The following is a 27711-nucleotide window of genomic DNA, read 5'->3' on the forward strand; positions in this document are numbered from 1 at the left end:
GAATATTTACTATTGAAGCTTGAAAAGATGTGAGTTCTTTGTGTGCAACCTTTCATTTATGCATGTGAGAGGGTTATCATTTTTTTTAAATATTTTTACATTGTAGTACTTGTTTTGCTTGTTGGTGGTGCTTGCTTATTTAATACATTCCATCAAGGACAGAAATTACATGCTGGTTTTCCCCCCCTCCCCTAGGGAGTGTGTCTTGGGTTTTTCCCTTATTATTTTCTTTACTTTTTTTTTCCTCTTCTTTTTTTGGTGGTGGGAGTGGTTATGTTTAATTGAAGTTGCTTTTACAACACCAAAGACTTAATCATCCATTTTCTATATAAAAAGTAGCTACTTTTTTGCATGGACCTCAAGTATACTGTAGTATAGAGGTGGAATTTAAGGAAAGGTATTAAGCAGGGTGTGTTTTAGCTTATGGGCAAGTAAAAAATTATATCATGTATCTTGAATACATGGCTTGAATGAATACATGGTATCTTGAATAAGTGGCTATATTACAATTGCCACTTCAGATAGCTGTGAAATTAGGTGATTAACTAGTTGGTACCTAACCTTCTAATTTCTGTATAAGTCAAATTACATGAAATAGAAGTGGGGGTTTTGATTTTTTACTTTGCTTTTCTGTTTGGAGTATCATTGAAACTACTGTATTGTAAATGATGGAAAATAATTGCATATGTTAAAAAAATAAATTGTATAAATAAATAAATAAATAAATAAATAAGGTAGAGCTGGCCATTATAAAAATAAAATAAAATAAAATAAAATAAAATGTTCTCTGCTAAATGTTTTAGTTTTATTGTTGACATTAATAAATCCAAAGTTTATCTTGGTTTATAGTATGAGTTAGTTATCTGATTTTATGCTTTCCACATCGATTACCATTTTATTTTCAGATCCATTTATTGAAGAGCCCGTTTCTTCCCCGTTGATTTGCAGTGCTCCTGTCACATTTTCAATTTCCAAACATGCGTTAAGTCTACTTCCAGAGCCTATGCTATTCCATTAGGCAATTTGTCTACCTATTGTGAACACTTGTACCAATACTATAGTCTTAAATATTCTAATCTTATAAGAGCTTTGTATTATTCTCATTCAGAATTATCCTGTAATTCTATTATTTCATAAAAATTTTAGTACCTTCTTCTCTAGTTATACTTGTATATTTTAGACTCAGCTTAAATGCTACAGTCTCTGTGAAATGTTATCTAATAGTCTAGACACATTTTTCTCTAGTGAGAGCATCCTTCTTCCTCATCCTAATATCCATTACACACATTATGCTTGTAATCATTTCTAAATTATGTTGTACAGAGAGAGAGAGAAAGAAAGAGAAAGGGAGGGAGGGAGGGAGGGAGGGAGGGAGGGAGGGAGAGAGAGAGAGAGAGAGAGAGAGAGAGAGAGAGAGAGAGAGAGAAACATTTACTTTATTGTTGATTATAAGTAGGGACCTCAATTCCTTTATATCACAAGGTCTTAGCGTGTATTAGACACTTAACAAATATTTTATTTGAGTCACTTCCTCCTTTGGGGCTACACCCAAAATAACTGCATTCCACAAACACATGCCCCACTGTGGACCTGACTCACCTTGCATAGCAAAGTCTGTTAGAGCATCATTCAGATTTTTCATGCACCTTTACAACATTAGCAGATATTGATAAAGGACTATCATGAACCAATATTCCTCTCTAGGGTTTAGGCATATTATCTTACTTAAGTCTCAAGGCAAGCCTGTGAAGCAGAATTACTACCTCTAAGGTTCTCACCTGAAGTGAGAACACAAAGATTTTGTCAAGGGATTTGCCAAAGTCATAAGCTGGTTCAAGGGGGAGGAGACAAGGACCAAGTTGGTGAACAAACCTGGGCTGTTAACTCTGTGGCAATCTGTACCAATTGTGAACTCAAAAGTCCTGATGCTTGAAATTTGTCCTCCTTTGCCCATCACTGGGCTATGTTCTTTTCTTTTCACTTCCTTTCTTTTCTTTTTTGAGATGTAATTGACAAAGAACATTATGTAAGTTTAACGTGTGCAAAGTGTTGACCCAATAGGCACTTAAACCATTGATGCACTGATAAATAAATGAATATGTGTGTCTTAAAAAACTAATTCATAGTTGTGGTAATATTGGGTACTTCAAAACAGTTTAAAATTTAGCACTCTCAGAAAAGGATCTGAGAAACCACATAGTATAAGTCCTTTAATATTTTAAATAATGGAGATGCAGAAGTCTAAAAGGATCAACATTTTAAAGTCCAAAAGACTGTAACATGTGCAGAACATGAAATTTTCAGGCACATACACTTTGTACAGCATCATCAGCCTATAAATAAGTTACTATTTTAAATATGTGGCACAATTCCTAAATAAAGTAATATTCTGAAGTAATAAGTAACAATAGAAAATAAAATTAAAAGCTGATAGCCTAGTTCCATTTATTCAAGACAAATATTAATGTACACCATTGAATAAGTCTTAAAAATAAGGAGAATATAGTTTAACTTTACAACTTAAGTACAAGGAAAAATTACTCTTTTTGCCTTGCATCATTAAATTTCACATTTTGAGATTTAAGACTGAGCATTAAAGACTTAAATCAGCAAAGCTGTACTTTTTTGGTACTTGCAGAATAAGCTGTCATAGTTTTGCTGAATCAGATTCTGACACTTTTTTGTGACCAATCTAGATATCTCTATTCAACAAATGACAAAGTGATCATTCCAAACTGATGAGATCCATCAAACTACATTTCTACCTTCAGCCAAGCAGCACTCAACTGAGTTAACAAAGAAGCAGAGAAGGCGGATTTTTTCTGGATTTTAACCAAAGATCAGCATATAAATCCCCATGTTCATTTATCAGAAACCAATAGACTCATAAAGTTCTTCTCTTTGAACAATTCTAGGATAAAGGCATAAAATAAGCATATAAACTACCTAAATGGGACAAGACTCAGTCACTTCCAAGGTACATTCAATTTTTTGTGCTAGGCAAAAACTACTGGGAAAGAAACTCATTTCACAACGAGGAAAATTGTCAGAATATCTCCAATTGAACTAGAGCACTGTTACAATCTGAAGCACAAAAAAAAAAAGTCCAAAACACTCTTTTCACAAAAACTAATTTTTGGAAAATGCTCTTCCAAGACTCACAGAACCAAAAGTTGTCAATAAAATTCTGTTTATTTAATATATTTTGATTAATAACCTCAAAATATCTATAACATTAAAGCAGACTATATCTCCTAAACAAATGCAAATCTCAAGTCAATCATTTAGATTCACTTTTCCAAAAGTCTCATACATTTATTTTTTTTAATTTTTTAAAATATTTTATTTATTTTTGAGAGAAAGACAGAGACAGAGCACTAGCGAGGGATGGGCAGAGAGAGAGGGAGACACAGAAACTAAAACAGGCTCCAGACTCTAAGCTGTCAGCGCAGAGCCCAATGTGGAGCTTGAACTCATAAACCACGAGATCATGACCTGAGCAGAAGTTGGACGATTAACTGACTGAGCCACTCAGGCACCCCAACAGGTACAAACATTTCAAATGATACTGAAAGCTTACTTTTTGTCATATTTATAAAGAAACCTTTTGCTAAGCTAAGAATTAATGTAAACTCAATTTCAAGAAAAACACTCTTTAATTCAGTTGTAATAACACTAATTTCAAGTATCCTAAGTACAATTAGAAGTCCTCCTATACTAAAAATATTATGGAAATATTTTAATAGATCTAGAAGTCAACAAAGAGCATAGAGAAAAATACAATAACTTCAAAAAATGGATCCCTATGATTAGACTTAATAAACCACCATGTGTAAAAATCATCGTTTCTTTAGCATTCACTCTTATCCTGTCAATGAAACCGGTCCCTAAAGAGGGAAATAGTGAATTAAAGTGACCTGATCCTGTACTTGACATTATCTTTTGCACTTAACACAAGGCAACAATCTGGTGTTGAATCTGAATCTGCCCATCAACATATGTTTTGTTTAAAAAGTTGTTTGTCTGTTTATTGCTTCTGGAAGTCTGAAGGGGTGTCATGTGTCTTTGCATTTTGCTATCCCCACTCTCTTACTTTCATAGTTTTCCCCTTGTATGTTATATGCTCAGCCTCCAAGGGCTTTTGCTTCTAGAAGCCTAAATTTTAAAATCTGTCCAATTGAATGTTCGGGAAATTGATCTTTCCATACAGTCACAGAACACTGGAATTATGAGAATTGGAAGGTACCTTAGAGGTTGGCGAACGCTTCTTATTTCTCCCAACAGGACACCTGAGGCCGAGAAAGTAAAGTAACTTTCCCCTGGTTAAATATACACGAATAGTTCTGCCAAAATGCTCTACTAACTCAATAGCTTAAAAAAATCCCTATTTCAAAGCTTCACATTTTGTCAAGAGTCACCACAGCTCTCATCTCTAAAGCAACCTTTGCTTCATAAGCACTTACCCCTGAGTGCAGGTAGCAGGGACCTCTCCTTCTTGTCATCGCATTTGTTGCACTCACTGAAGTACAGGAGTAAGAAGACATCCACAAGGACCCACATCAGTGAAGTGGCTAGAACCACCTTGCAGTAAACGAGCCTCCTCATGTCTTCCCTTGATTTCTAGTTAGCACATAGAAAGGAGACAGACGCCACAGCAATCAATCCAAGCCACAAGGGTGAACTCCACGAAGAAAGCAGGATGCATCCCACTGTATTAAAAAAGAAGGAAATAAAATGTCATTATTGTATAGGGGTTTTTTTGTCTAAAGGAGATAAAACATGAAATATATGACTTATTTAATGTTTCCATATATACTAACCCTCGGCCTTCAAATTCAGGATGAAAAGCCTAGATGAGTGAGAACTGTAAGCAAGCCTGGTGGCTCAAATTCTAACAGCTAATCCTCGATCTGTCACTACTCTGTTGGGTGCTTGACAGCTACTTGATTTCTTCAGGTTGTACTCTTTTCTTAAAAAGCCCTATCATGATACTCTGTAGAGCAGAAGGTTATCAAATAGAGCATCCTTGAATTTACCCTCATTCAGCACTTTTGAGGAGCCAATACTGCTGAAACAGAAATCATCTTTGGATACAATAAATTGGAGAAGCTAAGAACTGGCCTTTACATACAGACAGGCCTGTGTCTCTTCACCTCCTATCCGGGGGATCCATTCTTAAAAAGCCCGTTTTCTCACCTATAAAATAAGAATAACAATGCCAAACCCAAGATCTGCTGTGAGGACTAGCCACAATAATGCCTGTAAAGCCTCATGCAGGACAGATAATTATTAATATTAACATACAAAACAAAGTAAGAATTCTCAAATTCTCAACAAAGACCATTGCATGAAATAGGTCATCAGTTACTTAGCCTTAAAAACTCCATCTGGTGTGCATAGAAATTATCCACAACAAATGTGTATTTTAGAATCAATACCATACATTCAAAAAAATTATGAGGGGGAAACAACATATTACTTTAACGTGACTTCAAATAACCAAAGCACAAATTCTAAATGGCATACAGATACGTGCACAATTAATTACTGAGAGGTATTCAAAATAAGTGAATTAATACCACATACATATTTGTTTTATTGACACAACAAAAACAATAACTGACCTGGTTAATTCATTTACGCTAAATTGACAGTTAAGTCATGTACAGTAAATAGAACAAGCCAAAATATGCTCCTGCCACTTGCTACATTTAAAATAATACCAGCTGAAGTTTAAAATTTTTGAGGTGAATAAGTACTATAGTTTTGAAAGATATTTGGGAAGAATACAAAATACAAAGGTACTCAGAATATTTCATAAATAACTGCATCAAAATAAAAACATCAAAGTGCAATTGCGGAGGCAGAAGCTCTTTAAGTTAATGGCAGCTGGCTTTGCATCATAAAGCAATACAAAGGCTACTTCCTGTAAAAACCTATCCAGGCTAGCAAGGAATTCAAAATTTACATAAAGTAACACTTAAAAAAATAATAGTCTATTTTCAATATCTACATTAAAGCAGCATATTTTTTAAAAAGAGGTAAAATGTGCAAATCCGCAGAATACATGATATGTGGGGTTTATCGATTTGCTTATGATCCTTCTTAAAAAAATGTCATTCTAATTATCTACTTGACTTCATTTGAACTTCATTTTTCTGTAAAGTTTATAACTAAACATTGGAACTCAGCCTCTACACCTAATAACCAAATGAAGAACTCCCCCCATGTCTATTTGCTGTTACTTTGTGCATGCATGCTTTACTGAACACCAGGTATGAAACAATTCAAACTATCCAATGTTCTGTGTTTCTTGGGTCCTATGATGAAGTAGTTCCCTTCAGTTTATTGCAGAAAAAAAGTCCCACAGAAAAGTATATAGAACCCTGATGGTTACCAAATAGCCATCCCCAGATTTAAGACAGGAATATCTTAAAATAAAAGACCCATCATAAAGATCTTACATGTTATATAAAGACCTATAATAAAAGGCATACAAGCACCATCCCTGGCTCTGTCGTAAAATGAAATGATGACTTTGGGTCAGCATTTTGTCTCTCCGTGCTTCCTTGACTTTATTTATAACATATTTCCTGTCCTTTTCACCTTACAAAATATTGTAAAGGCTTAAGCAAGATCAAGAATGAGGACATTTTTAACAGAAAATATAAAAATATTATGATAAAAAATCTGAAATCACTTAATTTTAAATATTAAAATGTTTAAGATAAGACATCTCCTAATAAGAGTCTAAGTGTTAATGTTATTCAGAATTTAATATAAATTTTAGCTATAATAGAAAGTCAAAATCATATCTTATTGCCACTTCAAGCATTATTCAAATTATTCTAATTTCATAGCCTGAATGAGCTGTATGTCAAGTCATTAGCACTGAGAGAAGTCTGTTCTCATTATTTCTTAAACATTATTTTCCAATCTCTGTTTTTGAGTTGGAGAGAGAGAGAGAGACAGAGACAGAGAGCTAGTAGGCGAGGAAAAGAGAGAGAGGGAGACACAGAATTTGAAGCAGACACCAGACTCTCAGCTGTCAGCACAGAGCCCAATGCGGGGCTCAAACTCATGAACCAAGAGATCATGACCTGAGCCAAAGTCAGACGCTTGAACTGACTGAGCCACTCAGATGCCCCTAGTCTCACCATTTTAAGTGACAAAATTAAGTTACTATTTGATGTTTGATTTTTTGTTTGTTGATATTTCAAGTTTTGAATTCCATCTCTGCCTTGAAAACACCTGCCTCCACCTTGAAAATACAGTAAACTTTATCATTCATTGAGTTTTATCTGCTGGCACTCGCCTAATAGTAATCTCATATACTGTCTTCCAATAGTCTTTAGGAGAACAAACTGATGGAGCAGAAGGATAGTACAATATACACAGTAACACTAACCAACATAAGCACAGTTGGTGGCCCAGGTTTATTTAAGAGAATCAGCATCTGTATTATGTTTTCATTCCGGTAAGCCTCTATTTATTTGCAAACACTTCTCAGTTTTTCAAACCAAATCCAAGTTCTGCAATATCCATCTTGCCAAGCCAATGTGGAGCATGACTAACTTGCATAAACTACAGGCTTTTCTATAGGAAAACACAGCCCCTTTCTTAATGGTTTCAGTATCTTTTGAGCACAGTTATTTTTCTCTTTAAAAGTACCTCTCTAGGTAGGAATACTTTTATGAGAAAGCCATCAAGTACCATCTTGCTAGCCAGATTGCCTTTCTTTTCCTTCTTGCCCACCAATCATAATATCAATCAGATATTCGATGACATGCTACAAAATTTTTGTTTGAAGATATGCACCATCTTCTTATCATTATCAAAAATAGATTTCAAATATAAAACAATCTAGATAAAGCCTAGGAATTTGGTAAATATGTTTTTAAATAAGGAGAGTTTTTTTGTTTTAAAATTTGGAGGTTATCACTTAGATGGAGAGTCTAGTTTAGTTGCTATTAGACATATTTTTATCTGTACTCATTTGTTTTGTAGAAAATTACATAATAGGTGCAAATTTATTCATTCTATTTTGTGAGGCTATATGTGATGCTGCCAAAGCATTCTGGGAGCTAGCGTAAGACTGTTGGTAGTGCTCCCAGAAGGATCAGGCACCAACGTACCTCAAATAGTTTAAATAAGCTATGCAGGAAAAGGAGCCTGGGTGGCTCAGTTGGTTAAGCATCCAACTGCGTCTCAGGTCATGATCTCATGGTTTGTGAGTTTGAGCCCTGCATTGGGCTCTGTGCTGACAGCTTGGAGCATGAAGTCTGCTTCAGAATCTGTGTCTCCTTCTCTCTCTGCCCCTCCCAACTCATGCTCTGTCTCTCTCTGTCTCTCAAAAATAAATAAATGTTAAAAAGAATTTTAAAATAGCTATGCAGCAGCTTCTGTGAACTGATGACTGGACAAATTTGCAAAATTTGGTTTACAGACTAATAAATCTAATGTGTAAACACTGAAAAGAAAATACGCTGCAGTACCTACAGGTATGATTGACAGGAAGACTGATCTTTGTATGAATGAAGGTCAAAAACTAAAATGACCTAGAGGGATCCACTCATAGCATAAACCAAAGGATCCACTCTAAAAATCACACCATATTGGAAGATATACCATGAAAAAAAGAAGCAAAGGTAATATTAAATTAATGCCTATGTGGAAAAAATGGAATAAAAAAAAGGCCCTCACTTGCATTTATACTAAGGAAAGTTTAAATATTCAAAACATAAAATTTGACTATTAAGAGGCAACCTAGCATGAGATCTAAAATTATATATTGCAGAGTTACAATGCCATGAGTTGAATCTGAGTTCTAACACTCACTAATTGTATGGTTTAATTCAATTTACTTAAATCTTCTGTGCTTCTGTTTTTCTATTCAGAAAATATGAACAATAACAGCTACCTCACAGGCTATGGTGAGTATTGAATTAATAATATATGCAAAACTCTTATAAGAGAACTTAGGAGGGGCTCAATATACATAACAGTAGTAACAGTAAAATTATTATTATCAGGAGCATCATCAAAAGAATGAGAAAAAGAGTGAGAATTCTCTGCCCACCTTTCCAGAACTTGTGTATATTCAGGGGTCAGGGGACAAGATGAACTTCACAAATATATTTAATATTACTATTTATGAGTATTACAAATTATAACATTTTATATTTAATAATCCCAAATATATTTAGTAGAGTTTCTGATGGAGAGGAATTACACAGGATTTTGCAATTGTCAAAACTTGTCAAACTGTACACTTAAGATTTGTGCATTTCATTCTGTGTAAATTATATCAATATATTTTAAGGCAAAAACAAAATGTTTATGTACCAATCATTTGATTCCCTGGTTCAAATCTTTCTGACCCGTTTCCTACCATTATTTTCTCTGTGGCAGTGACTTGGGTTTCAGTCTGTTCCTTACATGTTCCTCGCCTCTGGGTGTATGCATATGTTGTGTCCTCTGTTCACTGATGTGGTCCACTTTTATTTCCTTTAGACCTTACTTGTCTCCTGCTCAAACATCAAATCTTGGTAAGCTTTCCTACCAACCCATCTAAAATAACACACACAATTTAGTCACTCTGGATTTCTTAATTCATTTTACCTCTCTTCTTTGTACCTATTACCTCCAAACATTAAAAATTTAGTGTTTAAATTCATTTATTATCTGTCCCTCCTTATTAAATAGTAAGTTATATGAGAACACGATTTCATATCCCTTATATACCCCCATTCTCACTCAAATATTTTTAAGTTTTTAAAACTCCAGTACTTTGGGTGAGTTTGCCACATCCATCCTCCAAAATGTGAAGATTCTAGAATGTGACAGTCTTTAGAAAGGTAATTAAGGTAAAATGAGATCCTACGCATTGTCCCTAATCCAAATCACCCTTATAAGAGGAGGTGATTAGGATACAATGAGAGGAAAGACCATGAGACCATGTGAAGACAGAGAAGGCAGTCACCTATATGCCACAAAGACCTCAGAATGAAATTAGGTCTGCTAACACACTGATTTTGGACTTCTAAAATCTGTGAGAAAATAAATTGCTGCGTGTAAGCAACCCAATCTGTGATACTTTGTTATAGCAGCCCTACCAATAATACTCCGGTTAAATCCAACTTTCCCCTATTCCATTCCTAACATGCAAATAGATGAACATCACCAGAAAGAACCCCCTCAAAATAGGCTGCCCATTCTCATTTTAACTCTACAAACTCACATCACACTACAGGTAGACTCTCTGTGCTTTGCTGCAATCCTGCAACAGTTCCTACTCAAATCAATCTCCATCCATCAGGAAACTTTTGTACCTTGCTTGCCTTCCTCAGACTGCCATTTCCACACCTTTTCTTCTTAGCTTATTATTACACTTATACACTTAGCTGAGGTTATATAAACAATCAGAAGAGTATTTTGCCTACTGCCATGTTGATCGTATCAATTTGCTTGGTGCTGTTTACTGCTGAGCCTAAATTTGCAAGTTCAAGTGCTAGAACAGATGACTGCCCTTTTAGAAGGGCAGCACCCTCTGCTCTCACATAAGATTTCACTAATTGTACTTATCTCTTCGGCATTGTTTTTACTTCTTTAATAAGTCAATGTTACCAATACAAAGATGCTATATGAATAATAAACTACTTTGACCCCACATCCCTCTTTAGCTCTAGCATCCTGCTTACCTTTAAAGCAAAACTTCTGGAAAGAATTATTTATAAAGACTGTCTACACATCCCATATCCCTAACCTCCTATTCTCTCGTTAATACAAAAGGCTTTAGCCCCTGACACTATATGGAAACCTTATTTGATGCAGTTATGGGTAATGATCAAACCTAATGGTCAATCCTCAAGCACCATTTTTATAACTCCTAAGCCACATTTGACATACATAGCATAGCCAAAAACCTTGTGCTCTTTTTTATAAATCTTCTTTTTGTCCAAGTGTAGAATTTAATGGTTCATCACTTGCATACAATACCCAGTGCTGATCACAAGTGCCCTCCTTAACATCCATCACCTGTTTAAACCACCCCCGTCCATGTCCCCCTTCAGTAACCATCAGTTTGTTCTGTATAGTTAAAAGTCTGCTTCTTGCTTTGACTCTTTTATTTCCCCTTGCGTTCATTTGTTTTGTTTCCTAAATTCCATATATGAACGAAATCATATGGTATTTATCTTTCTCTGACTGATTTATTTTGCTTAGCATAATACTCTGTAGTTCCATCCACATCATTACAAATCGCAAGATTTGTATATATATCACAACTATTTATCCAATCATAGTTGTTGGACAGCTCTTTTCATAATTTAGCTAATGTTGACAACACTGCTATAAACATCAGGTGCATGTATCCCTTCAAACTAGCACTGTTGTATCCTTTGGGTAAATACCTAGTAGTGTAATTGCTGAATTGGAGGGTAGTACTGTTTTTAACTTTTTGAGGAACCTCCACACTGTTTTCCAGAGTGGCCCACAGCAGTTTGCATTCCCACCAACAGGGGATTCCCCTTTTTCCACATCCTTAACAACACTTGTTGTTTCCTATAGAACTTTTTTTTTTACATCTCTTATTTGATCATGTGGCAAATTCCATTGGGTCTGCTTTCATTTGACTCACTTCTTAGCAATTCCACTGCTACCACCAAGACACCACCACTAACTGCCTTTTAAAAAAATAGCCATATTGGGATAGAACTTATAGACAATACAATTCACTAATTTAAAGTGTACAATGCAATGGCTTGTGGTATAGTCACAGAGCTATGCACAAACAATTTTAGAACACTTTCATTACCTCAGAAGAAAACAGTTCACCTTTGCTATAATCTCCCAATGTTCTCATGGCCTCTAGCCCTGGGTAACCACTAATCTAATTTCTGTCTATATAGAGTTATCCGTTGTGAAAAGTTCACTTAAGTGGAATCATACAATGTATGGTCCTTGTGACTGACAACCTTCTTCACTTAGCATAAAGTTTTCAAGATTTATCTACATTATAACATATAAGAGTATTTCATTTCTTTTTGTCAAATAATATTCCCTGCATGAGCATACCACATTTTATTTATTCATTTATCACTTGATCCACACTTTGTTTTTTTCCACTTTAATTATTATGAATAATGTGGCTATGAACATTCATGTACAAATTTTTGTATGGAAATATGTATTCATTTCTTTTGAGCATACACATAGAAGTGGCATTACTCAATCATATGCTATTCCTTGTCTTCTTAAATATACTTCCATAACCTATTCTCCACAGATCCTGTTAAAATTTAATTAGATCTCTTCTCTGTTCTGTTTACTATTGACAATTTATTTATTTAAAATAAATTCCAAATCCTTTCCTTGGCCTGTAACATTCAACCAACTCTGGACGTGACTGCCTTCTAGACCTCATCTTCTATCTCTCTCTTCTTCACCTAACGTACCCCAGAATCTTCATGTTTGAAGTTCTCCTGGAACACTGCTCCCGTAAATAATCCAATGGCACACTTCTTATCCTTCATACAGCTCTCTGCTCATACATCCTTAGAGAGTTCTTTTCTGGTACAATTTATCTAACAGAATGCCTCCCACCATCTATGCCATATACTTCTGTAGTTTATTCGAGTACATTATCACTAGTACATGTTTATTTATTGCCTACTTCCCCCATGGAATCATGCCCATTATTCTCCATGCTATTCTTAAGATACCAAAAACAGTCTTTAGCACAAAATAGGTGCTTGGTAAACATTTGTTGAATGAGTGAATACAAGAAGGACTGAGAAGTAAAAGTCCTGATAAAAAAGTGTGAAATTTAAACAAGCACTGGTAGTAATAATAATAATGAAAACCAAAAACAACTTTTATTTGGTCAAGCTGTGGGTGAACGGTCACTCTAAATTGAAAATAAATGCAGACTTGTTCATTGTCATAGGGTTGTTCTCTCCCCCTGTGTCCTCTGACACCCATGGTCCCCTCTACCCAGATCATAGCTGCTTCAAGAAAAAAACAAGATGGTTAAGGATAAGGCTGTCACCAGAGTGGACAGAGGCCATGTGTACCTGTACAGGGACAGCTCAGAAGTAAAGGTGGGATGGGGGAGCAGGGCTCCCACCTACATCTCTGTTTGAGGATGGCAGTGTTTGGTTCAGGCTCCTACGTTACCAACCCACCTAAATCACAATCCTACCGGTCTCAGGTTACAGTGTTGCTGTCCATTGAGTCACCTCTGGCCACATCGCCGTGACCCACAAAACTAAACTGGGTTATGTTTTCTTATTGCCAGGCCATCTACAGTCTGACACTGGTATGTCTTTTGTCACAAGGGCCCCCCGAAAATGTAATGACAATCATGGTAGGAGATGGATTTTCTACACTTCCTATCATTCAAAGTTTTTGCTGACTGTTGGAATGACATCCTCAAAAAATGACTGAAAAAAGATGCCTAACCTTTTAATTAATCTTCTAATTAACTAATCTTCTAGTTAGAAGATTAATTTTAATCACCTCCCAGTCCACCCACCTGAGCAAGGCAGCTGGCTCACTAAATTTGGCCTTTCCCCAAAAAGGAGTCTTTTCTGGACCACCTACTAATGAAAGGAGAAGGATATTATTTAAAACCACTTAAAATATGGGATTCCACCCAGTCCTTGGTGCATTTTCCTTTGCCATAGTAAGAACCCCGAGGCAGCCTAACTAGTATACCTTTAGGTAACAGCCCAGACAAAAGGGGACTAGAGTATTCAAACTTAACTCTGGCTCAGCTACCTCTTGGTCAACATGGCCCCAGAGCATAAGAATAAGAAGCTCTTGGTTGTGTATACTGCTAACTGAATTGCTCTACAGTGGCCCATGTGAGCCAATATGAAGGGAATCTGTAATTCTGTAAAACTGTCTTTTTCCTTTTACATTTAACTCTTCCATCTGAAAGGTCTGGATCAGAGTAAGAGATGATTGAAAACAGAGGTGAAGCTACATGTATTGAGTGAGGACACACCAAATTTCATGGCTTTCAAGGGAGATTAACAATCTTGACACCTGGGGAGAAAACAGAATGCATTCCGAGAGATGGAGGAAAGGGGTGGGGTCAGTTCATGTTCTCCCTGTCACCTAGATCCACCTTCAGAGCCTGCCTGGCAAAAGAATCACATGGCCTGCCCAAATGAAACCACTCTGTGGCTGGCAGTCTGACTGCTATTTCATTTGTCACCTAAACATTGATAATTTCTGAAGAGGAGAACTGATTTATGCTTTTGTAGGTTTGAATTTTAATATAAGCATGTACTACTTTCAGGATAAAACTATTACCTTAATTATAAAAAGTAAAGTATTTCTTTAATTTATCCTACAGTTACAATTGAGTGCCTACACAGAGGCCAACAATGTGCTAGGCATGCAAGATAAAAGATATAAGAAAGAAGATACATGAAACATTAAGAATGATTCCAAAATATGAAACTCTTTTTAATAGTTATAATTATTAACATTGAGACAATGCAGCAAAAAAATGGAATTATTGAGCATAGAGAGATTGAAAGAAGAGTGAAACTTTATAGAGAGTATTTTTAAGGCAGATGCCACTTGTCAAGACAGTCTGTTACATGTTGGTCTTTTCAGTCATGATTGGATATATGAATACACATTCTATAAAAATGTTACGAATATCAAAGCCTAAAATATTTGTTAATAAGACTTTACAAACAATAGATTTGTAAACATAAATCTTATGTTTTTATCATTAAAACATAATGAAATGTAGTCTTCATAAACAAAGCTTATAAAAAACTATTTATGACCTTCAAAAAGATAATGAAATTAGTTTTAAAAAGTTTATTCATCAACCTAAAAATGGCTTATCATTTATTTGTTCTAGCTGTTTAGTGACAGCTCAGTATTCACCCTATAAAATGGCATACCAGTTGTTTAACCTTGTTCATCAATAGTTACCAAGAGGTGAAAACAGAAATCCAGAATGTTCAACTGGATATAAAACCTAGAGATTTAAGACAACAGTAGAGCATTTAGACAGTTCCCAATAGACATCCGGCAGTGATCTGGCCATCTTCTGCCATAGATCACAATATTAAAAAAAAAATAAATGTTTCCACTAAGGTATCAAACCATTAGAAAATCTTAACCTCAGCTTCCTAGCTGGCCTTAAGGCTTTTCAATTCTTCATAATCAAAGTTGTAAGGAATGAATTACAAGTGTTCCTTATTTGAAATGTGGAGCATACAGTGGCTATTTCTTCTCTAGGCTTTCTTTCCAAAACAGAGGCATTTATGTATAGAAGAAAATAAAAAATATATTAAGTTATCTTTAAAATTGTATCAGAATCACGGTGCTCCAGCTGGCAATTAGTGGGAGACAAAAAGAAAGTGGAGTCAAATAAAAGCCCAGAGCTCTAGAGCACAGAAGGACCCTAACAGCACAAAGGAAAGGTTGCAGAAGAGATGTGACCACAGAAAACTCTAGAAAATTGGTGAGAGCTCCTTTCTATAATTTTACCTCAAAGCTGCAGAAATGTAAATAAAATTGTATTTGCCAGCTTGAATATTTTAATGTAGTGAATTTTTAAACATAATTGATACTTGAAAGAAATGCCCACTCCTTCCAAAAATAATAGGTAAAATATTCAAAATCCACCACTAGAAGAAAAAAAAGGCTACTATAATAATCCATATGCTACCATATACTTAGTTATTACTTTGATTTGCAACTTAGTTTTATGTTGTTTTTTATTTGCTGTGACCTTCCTGGAGAAGTTAGGAATCATAAATTAAGTGCTTTAAAAGACAGGCAATTAGAGAGAAGACGTAAATAAAGAATTAAAAATCAGAATATTGATTAATTTGTCTCCAATTAATTAACAGTAAAGTAAAATTATCATATATCCAAAGAATTAAAATTCATATCCTTATTAGCAAAGCAATCTTGTCTTATCAAATTGCTAAAGAATGTAACTCGTTAAATAATATAAAGCAATCTAATACAAAATGGAGTATAGAATCCAATAATAGAAAACATAGGAGTATTATAAATTTTCCAAAAATGTATGAGGAAGGGAAACATATAGTAACTCTTCTCAAGATATGAAAGTTGAGCAGAGATTACCGTTAATGTACAAGCGAATGAACAAGCAGACCAAAAACAAGGCAACATTTTCCCTGTCATCTGGGAAAACTACTTATTAATTCAATTCAAGATTGTGCTAATCGAAGAACCGTACATAAAAATTAAATACTGTTTATGACAAAATTATATATTAGCAAAGGTGAAATGAAATGGGTCCTTTTTTACATTGTGGGTAGAAATGTAAAATGATAAACATTTCTTGGGAAAATGTGGTTTATTAGAAATAAATATAACTTTTACCTATTTTCTTAAAAATAATCATATACTTTGAACCAATAATATGTCTACTGGAAAACTCTCTTTAAAAACCCCATATTAGAGAAAATGCTTTATGGAGGGAGATGGTATGTCACCATTGTTTATTAAAAGAGTTCAAAATAGATACATAGCTAATTGAAAGAATATTATGCTGCTATTAGAAACTTATGTAATTTTGTAATAACATGAGAAAAGCTTATATGATACTTACAAAATTCAACAAATCAACCTACACACTTGTTTATACACTATAATCACAACCGTTTATTTTACATTTTTCTTATAAAAGTACTGAAAAAAGATGGGAATGTGTGCATTTTTTTGCATTCCTCCTATTATTTTTGCTAATTTTCAAATTATCCAGAAATAGTATATATTAAGTGAATGATGGAAAAATATGTTTTACCTAAAGTAAGAAAACTACCACGTAATAGAGATAAAGTATAAAATTCTTAGTGATGTGCTATTTATGCACATGTATATGTGAGGGCATAAGCATACACACAGCTGTGATGAAATATAGCAAATAGAGACTAACAGACCCAAAGGATTGTCAAAAGAATTACACAGAAGACAGTAAGTGAAAAGGAAAAGGAGGGCAGGATTTCCTATTAAACTAGCTAACTTTCCAAACCTGGAGTTTCATGCAAGATTCAGGCACTATCTTTTTTTGGTTGCATTTGTGGTTTTTATTCCAAATAAATATCTTCCCAAAACATTAGGACCAGTATTTAAAAGCAGTGATTGAAGTTGGAGATAACTACTCACTTCTTTTTTTTCTTTTCAAAATATTATTTAAATTCCAATTAGTTAACATACAGTGAAATACTGGTTTCAGAAGGAGAACTCTGTGATTAATCACTTATGTACAATACCCAATGCTCATCACAAGTGCCCTCCTTAATACCCATCAAGCATCTAGCCCATCTCCCATCCACTTCCCTCCGTCAACCTTCAGTTTGTTTTCTATCTGACAGAGTCATGCTTTATTTCCCTCTCTCTTTTTCTCCTTCCCATGTGTTCATCTGTTTTGTTTCTTAAATTCCCCACATTTGAGTGAAATTATATGGTATTTCCCTTTCTCTGAATGACTTATTTCACTTGGCATAATACATTCTATCTCTATCTACATCATTGCAAATGGTAAGATTTCATTCTTTTTGATGGCTAATATTCCATTGTGTAAGTATATCACATCTTTTTTTTTTAGTCAATTCATCAGTTGATGGACATTTGGGCTCTTTCCATAGTGTGCCTATTGTTGATAATGCTGCTATAAACATTGGGGTGCAGGAATCTTTCAAACTGTAGTTTTGTTTTCTTTAGGCAAATATCTAGTAGTAAAATCACTGGGTTGTAGGGTAGTTCTATTTTTAACTTTTTGAGGAACCTCCATACTATTCTCCAGAGTGATTGCACCAGTTTGCATTCTTACCATCAGTGCAAAAGGGTTTCTCCACATCCTCACCAACACCTTCTGTTTCCTGTGTTGTTAATTTTAGCCATTCTGGCAGGCATAAGGTGGTAATCTCATGATGGTTTTGATATATATTTCCCTTAAGATGAGTGATGCTGAGCATCTTTTCATATGCCTGTTGGCCATGTGAATATCTTCTTCAGAAAAGTGTCTCTGCCCATTTTTTAACTCGATTATTTGTTTTGGGACTGTTGAGTTTGAGAAGTTGTTTACAGATTTTTGAAAACTAACCCTTTATCAGATATGTCATTTGCAAATATCTTCTCCCATTCCATAGGCTGCCTTTTAGTTTTATTGATTGTTTCCTTTGCTGTGTAGAAGCTATTTGTCTTGATGAAGTCCCAATAGTTCATTTTTGCTTTTGTTTCCCTCGCCTCCAAATATGTGTCTAGTAAGAAGCTGCTGTGGCTGTGGTCAGAGGTTGCTGCCTGTGTCCCCCTCTAGGGTTCTGATGGTTTCTGGAAGAAGACTACTCACTTCTAATCACTCTCACTGTTACAGCCTATATTTCATCAAATCCAATCCAGTTTTCACAGAAGAAATGACATGAATGAGTTTTATATGTTACACATGTAGGGAAACTTTAATATATTAAAGACATACCTTTTGAGCCCCCAAAAGGTTCTTCCCTTCTATATGATTTAGGTTAAAATGGCTTGCTAAAGTGCCTAAGAACTACAGTGATTGCTGCTATAGAAACACATGGTCTCCATCAATAGTATGCTGTAATCTGAAAATATCATTATTGAGTTAATGACAGAATGATTAGATTCAAAAAGCAAATTACCATGAGCAAAAACTCCCTGTTAAAAGCAAGCACCCATATGACTTGTTTTATTGAGACAAAAAGATGTAAAAGATCTACTATACAACAAATATAATCTATCCTATGGTCTGTTTCTAAATGTCTAATCTAAAAAGGCTATTTTAAATGACCTTAATTCTCATTTTAATGCAATAATTAAATAACACTAAGTCTCTAGGTCACCAAAAACTGTATGTCCATTTATCACTTTGTACCAGTCATTGCCAATTAAATCAACAATTTTTCTTTCAGTATTGCTTACCAGAAATGAACTATGGGGAATATGGTAGGAGGCTGAGGAACGGGGGGGGGGGGAGGGGGCAGAACAGAAATGATTATCACACTACTTAATTTTGCCTCAATTATTAGATTTCCTTTCTATAAATAAGATCTTTATAGTTTCCAATATTGCGGTGAAAAACAATGAGTTATTAGTGGACAATTTTTATTACAGTTTATTTGCGAGTCAAGGTCCAAATTCTAAAAGAAAATAGTTCATAAGTTTTCTGCAAAGGTTTTATAGTTTTATAGCTCAAACAGCAAAAGTATAAAGCTTCAATAACCATAATATTTGGTTTGTCTAAGGAAAGGTTCTAAACATGTGGCTGGGTGGTTATAATGTTTTCTTTTGATTTTGATAATCTTAGTGAATACATTCTAACTACTGATTGACATCCAAACAAATAAGTGAGTGTGCTCCATTCCAAAACCTCTTATCTATTAATTTGTGTGGAATGTAACATTGCTCAAACTGAGAAAGAAAATGCTAGTATGATTCCTCTCTTGCAAAAAAAAAAAAAAGTAATCAGTATAAAAATGCTCAGATTCCCCACATGCATTCAGCTCCACCCCAGCAGAACAGCAATCAACAGTTTATTTTTCCTTTTGCTCCACATTTCTGGCAGATACCTACAAAGGCAGCAATCTGAATCAATGAAACCTATGACTGATGCTTTGGATATTTTTCTTTATGCCATTTTTAATTCCTGGTTATTCACACTCTTCTCATTTTATTCAATTATATTTCTCTTTGATCATATTTAAGTCCTATTTCTCTTTGCCATATTTTTATATTCATTTTTCACTCATCTCATTTCCTCTCCATAGTCTCCTGTTTGGTTTGGTTTGGTTTTTAACTTATAAAAATCACCTAACCAGGAATTTTCATTTCAATTTGAAGTTGGCTCTGTGGGGTATATTTCTCAGATGTTTCGTTCATTCTTTCCCCAACTTTCCAGTTCTTTTTTCCTCTTCTGTGGAGATGACACCAAGTCCCCTGGCCATCCCAAAGTTCCCCCATCATCTCTACCTGCCACTTTACAGAAACGGACTGTACATTCCCAGTTTCTTCTTCATTTCAAACCAAACCAAAATGGTAATTGTTAACACCTATGAAAAACTGTTTATAGTCATGGGCCAGTCATGGGCCAGTACTGAGATACTAAAATAACAGCAAAGGTTAACAGCAGCAAGGAGGCAGAGATATAGAAAGTGTTTGGGTGTTTTATTTTGTTTTGCTTGTTTTTTCTCTAAAACTTCACCACTATATAGTACGGTTAGGAGTATGACACAGACTTTGATTCAAGTCCCATCTCCACCACCCTTTCATTTGGAGGTACTGCAGAGGTTAATTTGGCCAGGCTAACTCCAGTTGTTCCCATATTTACAAAATGGCAATAAGAGCAATACCTGATTATAAGGTCATGGTAAAGATTATGTACATAGAATGAGAATCAGAGGAAATGGCACTGGGAACTAGTAGTACATGTTAGTCGTCACTATCATTCTGATGAATATTATGAACGAAATAATTCCTTAATACAACTCAAAAAGAGAAAAGCATTTAAATTCATTCAAATAGTACTTGTTTCGGCAGCACAGATACTAAAATTGGAAGATTCATTCAAATATAAGCTGTTTATTTCTCTCATTTGGCAAATTAAAGTACCTAAATGCTTCCAGCCCTTTGCCTGATGCCTGGGACAACTTACTTCACTGAGAGTGAATACAACAACTCCAGATAAAATAAATCAAAAACCTGTTCAAGATTAGGATCTCTGGAGCCAACACCACTATTATGAGTACTGATGCCTTGACTCACTTCCGACAGCCTGCCGCACTGTCCACATGCTTTGCTATTGCCCCACAGAGATGCTTTGATTACATTCCTTCACCTAGTTAGACCAGTATCCACAGCACTGGCTCCTCATCTTACTTGGGCCAATGTCAAAGATATAAAACTTGGTGTGGATGCACAAGCCTTAAAGCTTCAAGATGTAGACCTTTTAGCAGATGCTGTAGCCATTGCTGTGAGGCCAAAGGAAGAAAAGTGATTACTGAACAGAGTTGGGGAAATCCCAAAGTAAGAAAAGATGGTGTGACCATTGCAAAGTCCACTGACTTAAAAGATGAACATAAAAATGTTGGTGCTAAACTTGTTCAAGATATTGCCAATAACACAACTGAAGAGGCTGGAGATGGCACTACTACTGCTATTGTCCTGGCACACCCTATTGCCAAGAAAGTCTCCAAGAAGATTAACAAAGGTGCTAATCCTATGGATATCAGGAGAGGTGTCATGTTAGCTGTTAAGGCTGTAATTGCTAAACTTAAGAAGCAGTCTAAATTCGTGAAAACCCCTGAAGAAATCGCTCAGGCTGCTATGATTTATACAAATGGAAACAAAGAAATTGGCAACATCATTTCTGATGCAGTGAAAAAGACTGGAAGAAAGGGTGTCATTATAGTAAAGAATGGAAACACACTAAATGATGAATTAGAAATTATTGAAGGCATGAAGTTTGATTGAGGTTATATTTCTCCATACTTTGTTAATACATATAAAGGTCAGAAATGTAAATTCTAAGATGCTATGTTCTACTGAGTGAAAAGAAAATTTCTAGTGTTCAGTCCATTGTATCTGCTCTTGAAATTACCAATGCTGATCATAAGTTTCTGTTCATTATTGCTGAGGATGTTAATGGAGAAGCTCTGAGTACACTGGTTTTGTGTAGGCTAAAAGTTGGTCTTCAGACTTGTAGCAGGTCAAAGTTTCAGGTTTTGGTGACAATAGAGAGAAGCAGCTTAAAGATGTGGCTACTGCTACTTGTGGATGGTGCAGTGTTGGAAGAAGAAGGACTGACTCTAAATCTTAAAGAGGCTCATCCTCACAACTTGGGAAAATTAGGAGAGGTCATCATGACGAAAGAAGACGATGCTCAGACTAAACACAATATTCAAGAAATAATTGAGCAGTTAGATATCACAACTAGTGAATATGAAAAGGAATAACTGAATGAACATCTGACAGAACTCTCAGACACAGTAGCTGTACTGAAAGTTGGTGAGACAAATGATGCTGAAGTGAGTGACAAGGATGAGTTACAGATGCCCTCAATGCTACTCGAGCTGCTGTTGGAAAAGGCATTGGTTCTGAGAGGGGTTGTGCCCTGCTTTGGTGCATCCCTGTCTTAGGTTCCATAACTCCAGCTAACAAAGATCAAAACATTGGGAAAGAAATTGTTAAAAGAATATTCAAAATTCCTGCAAGGACCACTACTGAGAATGCAAGGTGTTGAAGGACCACTGATCACTGAGAAAATTATGCAAAGTTCCTCAAAGGTGGTTATAATGCTATGCGTGGAGATTTTGTGAATATGGCTGAAAAAGGAATCGCTGACCCAACTATGGTTGGTAAAACTCCTTTACTGAATGCGGCTGCCCTGGCCTGTCTGTTAACTACAGCAAAAGTTGTAGTCCCCGGAATTCCCAAAGAGAAGGACCCTGGAATGGGCAGAATGGGTGAAGGGGAGGTAGTGTGGGAGGTGGCATGTTCTCATTCCTAGAACAGTGCTTTACTATTATGAACTGTGAGAGGACATTCAAGGCAGAGCACCTCAACAATAACTTCAGAAAAGTCAGGCGAAGGAAATGACCAGAGAAAAAGCTGGCTGTTATTTAAGAAAATTACTATTACCTCAGTTACTGGGTTTCAGTTGACAACATATGATGGTTTACTGCAGTCATTGTCCATGCTTATGGGTAATTTATTCTGTATTTTTGTCTGTAAAAAGGCATTTGTACATTCCTGATAACTGAGTGCCAGAGCTATATACCAATGTACTGCTTTCAACTTAAATCTCTGAGGCATTTTTACTACTATTCTGTTAAAAGCAGGATTTTGGTGCTTGCCATTTCCCCGTCACCAGATGAAAAGTTAATAAACAGCCTTTTTGTAGAGTGTAAGAATAATTGTTTACAAAGTAGAGAAATATCCAATTATGTGATAAAAAGAGATTTTATTTTTTTATTTTGTTCCTTATGCATTCCTTCATTTTATATACTTTGGAAAATTAAGGTTACTATAGAAAAAAACGAGTCTGCATAAATTTGCTGGTAGACTGATGATTCTAAGGTTCCTGGGAGACACCCAGGAGGAGCCGTCAAGGCAGAGGAGGACAGGAAATGAATTTCAGGAGAGGGAAGGCACGGGTGTCAGCACCTCAATGTTCAGTAAAGCCATGGAAGTTGGTCAGATGTGTTCAGTGAGAGTGTGAGGGTGAGGGGGAAAAGAGGGTGCCACAAAGAACCTTATAGAGTACCAACCGGAAAGAAAGGTAAGACAACAAGACTGAGTGAGGGCTATCCAGGGAAGAAAACAACAAGAAAGTGCAATGTTATAAATTCCAACAGAAAAAATATTTTAAAAAGAGGAAATGATCAATGGTACAAAATTATGCCAAGCAATCAAAAACATACATTCTTAGATAGCCCCAGAACTGTTTTTTGTGGCCTTAGCAAGAACAGTTTCAGCCAAACAGAAAAAGCAAGTGTCCAATGTGCTTTGGTGAGAATGGAGGATGTAGATTCTTGGAAACATCTAGCTCTGAGTAGAGAGATGAGTTCCTGGGTGCATGAAAGTGGGCTCAGAATAAAGGGAGGATCTGAGCACAGACGCAGGTTTGTTTTTAACCAAAACGATCCTTTGACATGTCTAATGCCAATGGGAACAAATCAGAGGAGAGGGAGAAGGCTGAAGATTCAGAAGAGAAAGAAAACACTTCTTTTAGAACATATATAGATACAAGATCCAGAACATGCGTGGACACTTTGGCTTATAGAGAAAGAAGCATCAGAAGGGAAGAATGAAAGAATGTGTGGGTAGTGGAAAATTAGCAGGAGCTTCTGAGCTCACAGAGGCTGTTTTCTCTGGATGTCAGCAGTGAAGAAGCAAGAAAGGAGAGTAGTAGCAAGGGGTTAGAGCATAGTACAGTAGAAAAGGTCTTATATAAAACTGTGGAGAATGGAGGCGCCTGCACAGTCAGTTGGTTAAGTGTTCGCGACTTCAGCTCAGGTCATGATCCTGAGGTTCGAGGTTCCTGAGTTCAAGCCCGGCATTGGGCTTCATCCTTGCAGCTCAGAGCCTGGAGCCTGTTTCGAATTCTGGATCTCCCTCTCTCTCTCTCCCCCTCCCTCACTAGGGTGTGCGTGCACTCTCTCTCTCTTTCTCTCTCAAAAATAAACATTAAAAATTAAAAAAAGAAACAAAGAAACTGTGGAGAATGGAAGACATCTTTCTAGAAAAATACACAAAAGTTGCATATCAGAGTGGAGTGTTCGGCCGAGGTCAGTATCCCGATGTTTGCCCCATCTGCTTGGTGTGCAGCATCTGCTCTGCCGCCCTCCCAGAAGGCCTAGGGCACGCATCCCCCTCTCTTCCTTTTTACCTTTACTTTCCACAAAGAGGATTCACTTCAGGTGGTGAATGTTTCATATTGTATATTCCATGTTTTTAAAAGAAAGTATACAATTTTGTAAAAACATTTTAACATTTATTTTTGAGAAACGGAGAGACAGAGCATTAGCAGGGGAGGGCAGAAAGAGAGGGAGACACGGAATCCAAAGGAGGCTTCAGGCTCCCAGCTGCCTGCCCAGAGCCCTACGCTGGGCATGAACTCACGAACTGCAAGGTCATGACCTGAGCCGAAGTCGGCCACTTAACCAACTGAGCCACCCAGGCTCCCCAAAAGTATATCAGATTATTTTAAGCACGACCAAATCTGAGACAATACTGTCTGATTAAAACCTCAATGAACTTTGTCAGCGTAGCTTGAATGTGCTGAAAATGACTTAATGATGATGCATCTGACCAAACTTTTGCACTCATACCTGTAGACACTGCGAAGGAGGAAAACACAGTGAAGGAAGTAGCAACCCAAAGACTTTTGCTCTAAACTAGCTGCAGGTTGCTAGGAAAAAAAATTGTTTGTGGTCATGACTAACATGGATAACAAGTGGCACTCTTTATTTTCCTCTCTCCCCCCTCCCTTCCTCTCCTTCAGCTGCATCCTTCTGTTTCCAAGATACCTTCTAGTCTGAGCCTCTCTGCTGCTCAACTGGGTGTCTCCAATGCTGACTGAGGTTGCCTGGCAACATGACCAATAGAACACGCACCAGCCTGTGTGGCAGCTCTATTTTTTGGCTCGCAGGTGGGAGATTTGGATAGGATTGTATGAGGTTTCCACTTTGCAATTCTGTTTGATTTCAGTGAGTGTGTGATGAAGTTTATTACTTACAATATCATTATGATAGTTTATTGTATTATTCAGTATTGTACAGAGGTTTTTATTTTTCATCATATTTGTTAATACTTTCAGCAAATTTTAAAAGGCTGGAATTGCCCTTCAAAATACTTAATTACTTTTTGGAAGCTTATTAGCATAAAGACAAATTTTTTTTAATGTTCAAAACCAAAAGTTTATTGACAGGGAAGAGGTGTAAGGGGAACTTCTTGAGGACTGACTGTATTTTGGTCTGGGTAGTAGTAACACAAATGTATAGCTTGTAAAAATCCATCTGTATACTTAATATTAGTGCACTTTATACACTTTAATATACATATGAACATGTTTTGAGAGTTTTAAAAAATAGTGACAAAATGAATAAATATACACATACATATTAGACACAGAGGCTATATAAGCTTGATATATATTAGTTTAGGACCAAAAAAAAAATCTCCAGGCTTTTACCACAGAACATACTATCTTCTTAAAGACTGAGCATTGCTATTGTACTTAATCTGTTTAAAAATAGAGACTATTTTGCCATATGGTAACCATGCTTTAACTAATAGCTTGCTATTTATAGAAAAGGAGATTTAACTGTCAATTCAGATGGGCAAATTGAAGAGAGCAGACAGCACTAATAGCCACACACTGCAAAAGGTTTGCTATTTGCTTCAGCCACACTGAACAAAGCAGAATGCCTCAGATACAAAGATCACATCCAGAAATCTATCGCAAGGAGGTACTTCATGCACAAAGTCTTGCACACGCCTTGCTGGTCTCGCTTCTGAAGTGCCTAAGACCACCAACTTCCTACAACGTAATATGCACAGAAAAACAGATTGGCAAAATGTAACATAATGTTAAAAGACAGCTCTGGGGAACCTGGGTGTCTCAGTCAGTCGAGCATCGGACTCTTGATTTCGGTTCAGGTCATGATCTCACGCTTTCCTGGGTTGGAGTCCTCCCTGTATTAGACTCTGAGCCTGCTTAGGATACTTCTTCTCTCTGCCCCTCCCCTGTTTGGCCTCTCTGGGTCTCTCTCAAAAGAAATAAATAAACTTAAACAAATAATAAAAAGTAAAATAAAACAGAAGTCTTTAGTAGCTTTATTTCACTGCATTTTATTTATAACATTTTATTGTACAATCTCCATGCTACAGAGTGAGGGCATTTTTCTTTTCTTTACCCACTGGACTTCCTAAAGACAGTAGTATCCACAGGGAGCCTGAGTGACTCAGTTGGTTAAGCCTCAGACTTGGGTTCAGGTCATGATCTCATGGTTTGTGGGTTTGAGCCCTTCACTGGGCTCTGTGCTAACAGCTAGAACCTAGAGCCTACTTCAGATTCTGTGTCTCCCCTTGGCCCTTACCCTACCCATTTGCACTCGTGCTCTCTATCTCTCTCAAAAATAAATAAACATTTAAAAAAAAATTTTTAAAGAGATTAGCATTGAAATTGTGCAATTTTTAAAAGTACTTTCAAACTGTTCTTATTTTGTTCAAAATCCATCATGGCCTTTTGTAGCAAAGTGGATGGACCTTGAGGGTGTCATGCTAAGTGAAATAAGTCAGGCAGAGAAGGATAGATACCATATGTTTGCATTCATAGGTCTAACAGGAGAGACCTGGCAGGGGACCATGGGGAGAGGAAGGGGAAAAGAGAACTGGGGAGAGTGAGGGACACAAATCAAGGGAGACTACTGAATACTAAAAAGGAACCATGGACTGAAGGGGGAGGGGGAGGGGGAGGGGGGTGTTGGTCATGGTGGGGGTCTCTTGTGGGGAGAAGCACTGGGTGTTATATGGAAACCAATTTGACAATAAACTATTAAAAAAAAAGAAAAAGAAATTCATCATGGCCTTAATATATACTGACCATTTTATAAATGAGCAATCTAAGGCACAAAGAATTTAAGTGACTTTCCCAAAGGGGCACACTTTCTCTAAGCCAGCAATTTCCACAACCAAAATTGGAAGCCAGTTTTCTAAATACAACACCATGTTATTGTTCAATTACTATTATTTCATTTCAGAACTGGCAAAACCTTACAACAAAGTCAGTTCCTGTAAAAATTCAACTTTGATTTGAGTAATTAAGTCTTTATTACTTTACTTGCTGGCCTTAGGGATTTTTTTTTTGACAAGAGGCTATGTCTGGGGCAAGTAAAACTGCATAGAATCAGGTGCTTTAACACTGTCACATAGGAGGTGGAGGTCAGCTCACCTACCTAATTGATTTGTCAGCTGACAAAACTGAAGTCCAGAGTGTTAGAATGACTTTCACAAGTTTCATAACTTTTAATGGTAGAATTCAAACTGGAAGTCATCTTATCTGTCTCTCGGTTTGACATTACATAAAGTGATGCTATCAGAAACCTAAATTTTGAGCAATATTTCACGATGGTTCAAAGTATAAAAATGATATATTTAAAGGGTGAAATGGAGACTCTCAATCCC

General features: G+C 36.2%; 1 protein-coding gene and 1 pseudogene across 4 annotated transcripts in view; one reads left to right on the plus strand and one right to left on the minus strand.

The window, feature by feature from the left end:
* Positions 1 to 27711, minus strand: part of GALNT13 (polypeptide N-acetylgalactosaminyltransferase 13) — a 579203-nt gene that overhangs the window by 480721 nt on the left and 70771 nt on the right. For all 4 annotated transcript variants that reach the window (XM_029934560.1, XM_029934559.1, XM_029934558.1 and 1 more), the window contains exon 3: positions 4464 to 4709. In XM_029934560.1, the coding sequence (XP_029790420.1) occupies positions 4464 to 4605 (142 nt within the window). In that variant the 5' untranslated portion in view covers positions 4606 to 4709. The remainder of the gene's footprint in view (positions 1 to 4463; positions 4710 to 27711) is intronic.
* The window catches only part of LOC115287019, a 59666-nt pseudogene continuing 45099 nt past the window's right edge, over positions 13145 to 27711 (plus strand).

Source organism: Suricata suricatta, chromosome 3 (genome assembly GCF_006229205.1).
Source record: "Suricata suricatta isolate VVHF042 chromosome 3, meerkat_22Aug2017_6uvM2_HiC, whole genome shotgun sequence".
NCBI lineage: Eukaryota > Metazoa > Chordata > Mammalia > Carnivora > Herpestidae > Suricata > Suricata suricatta.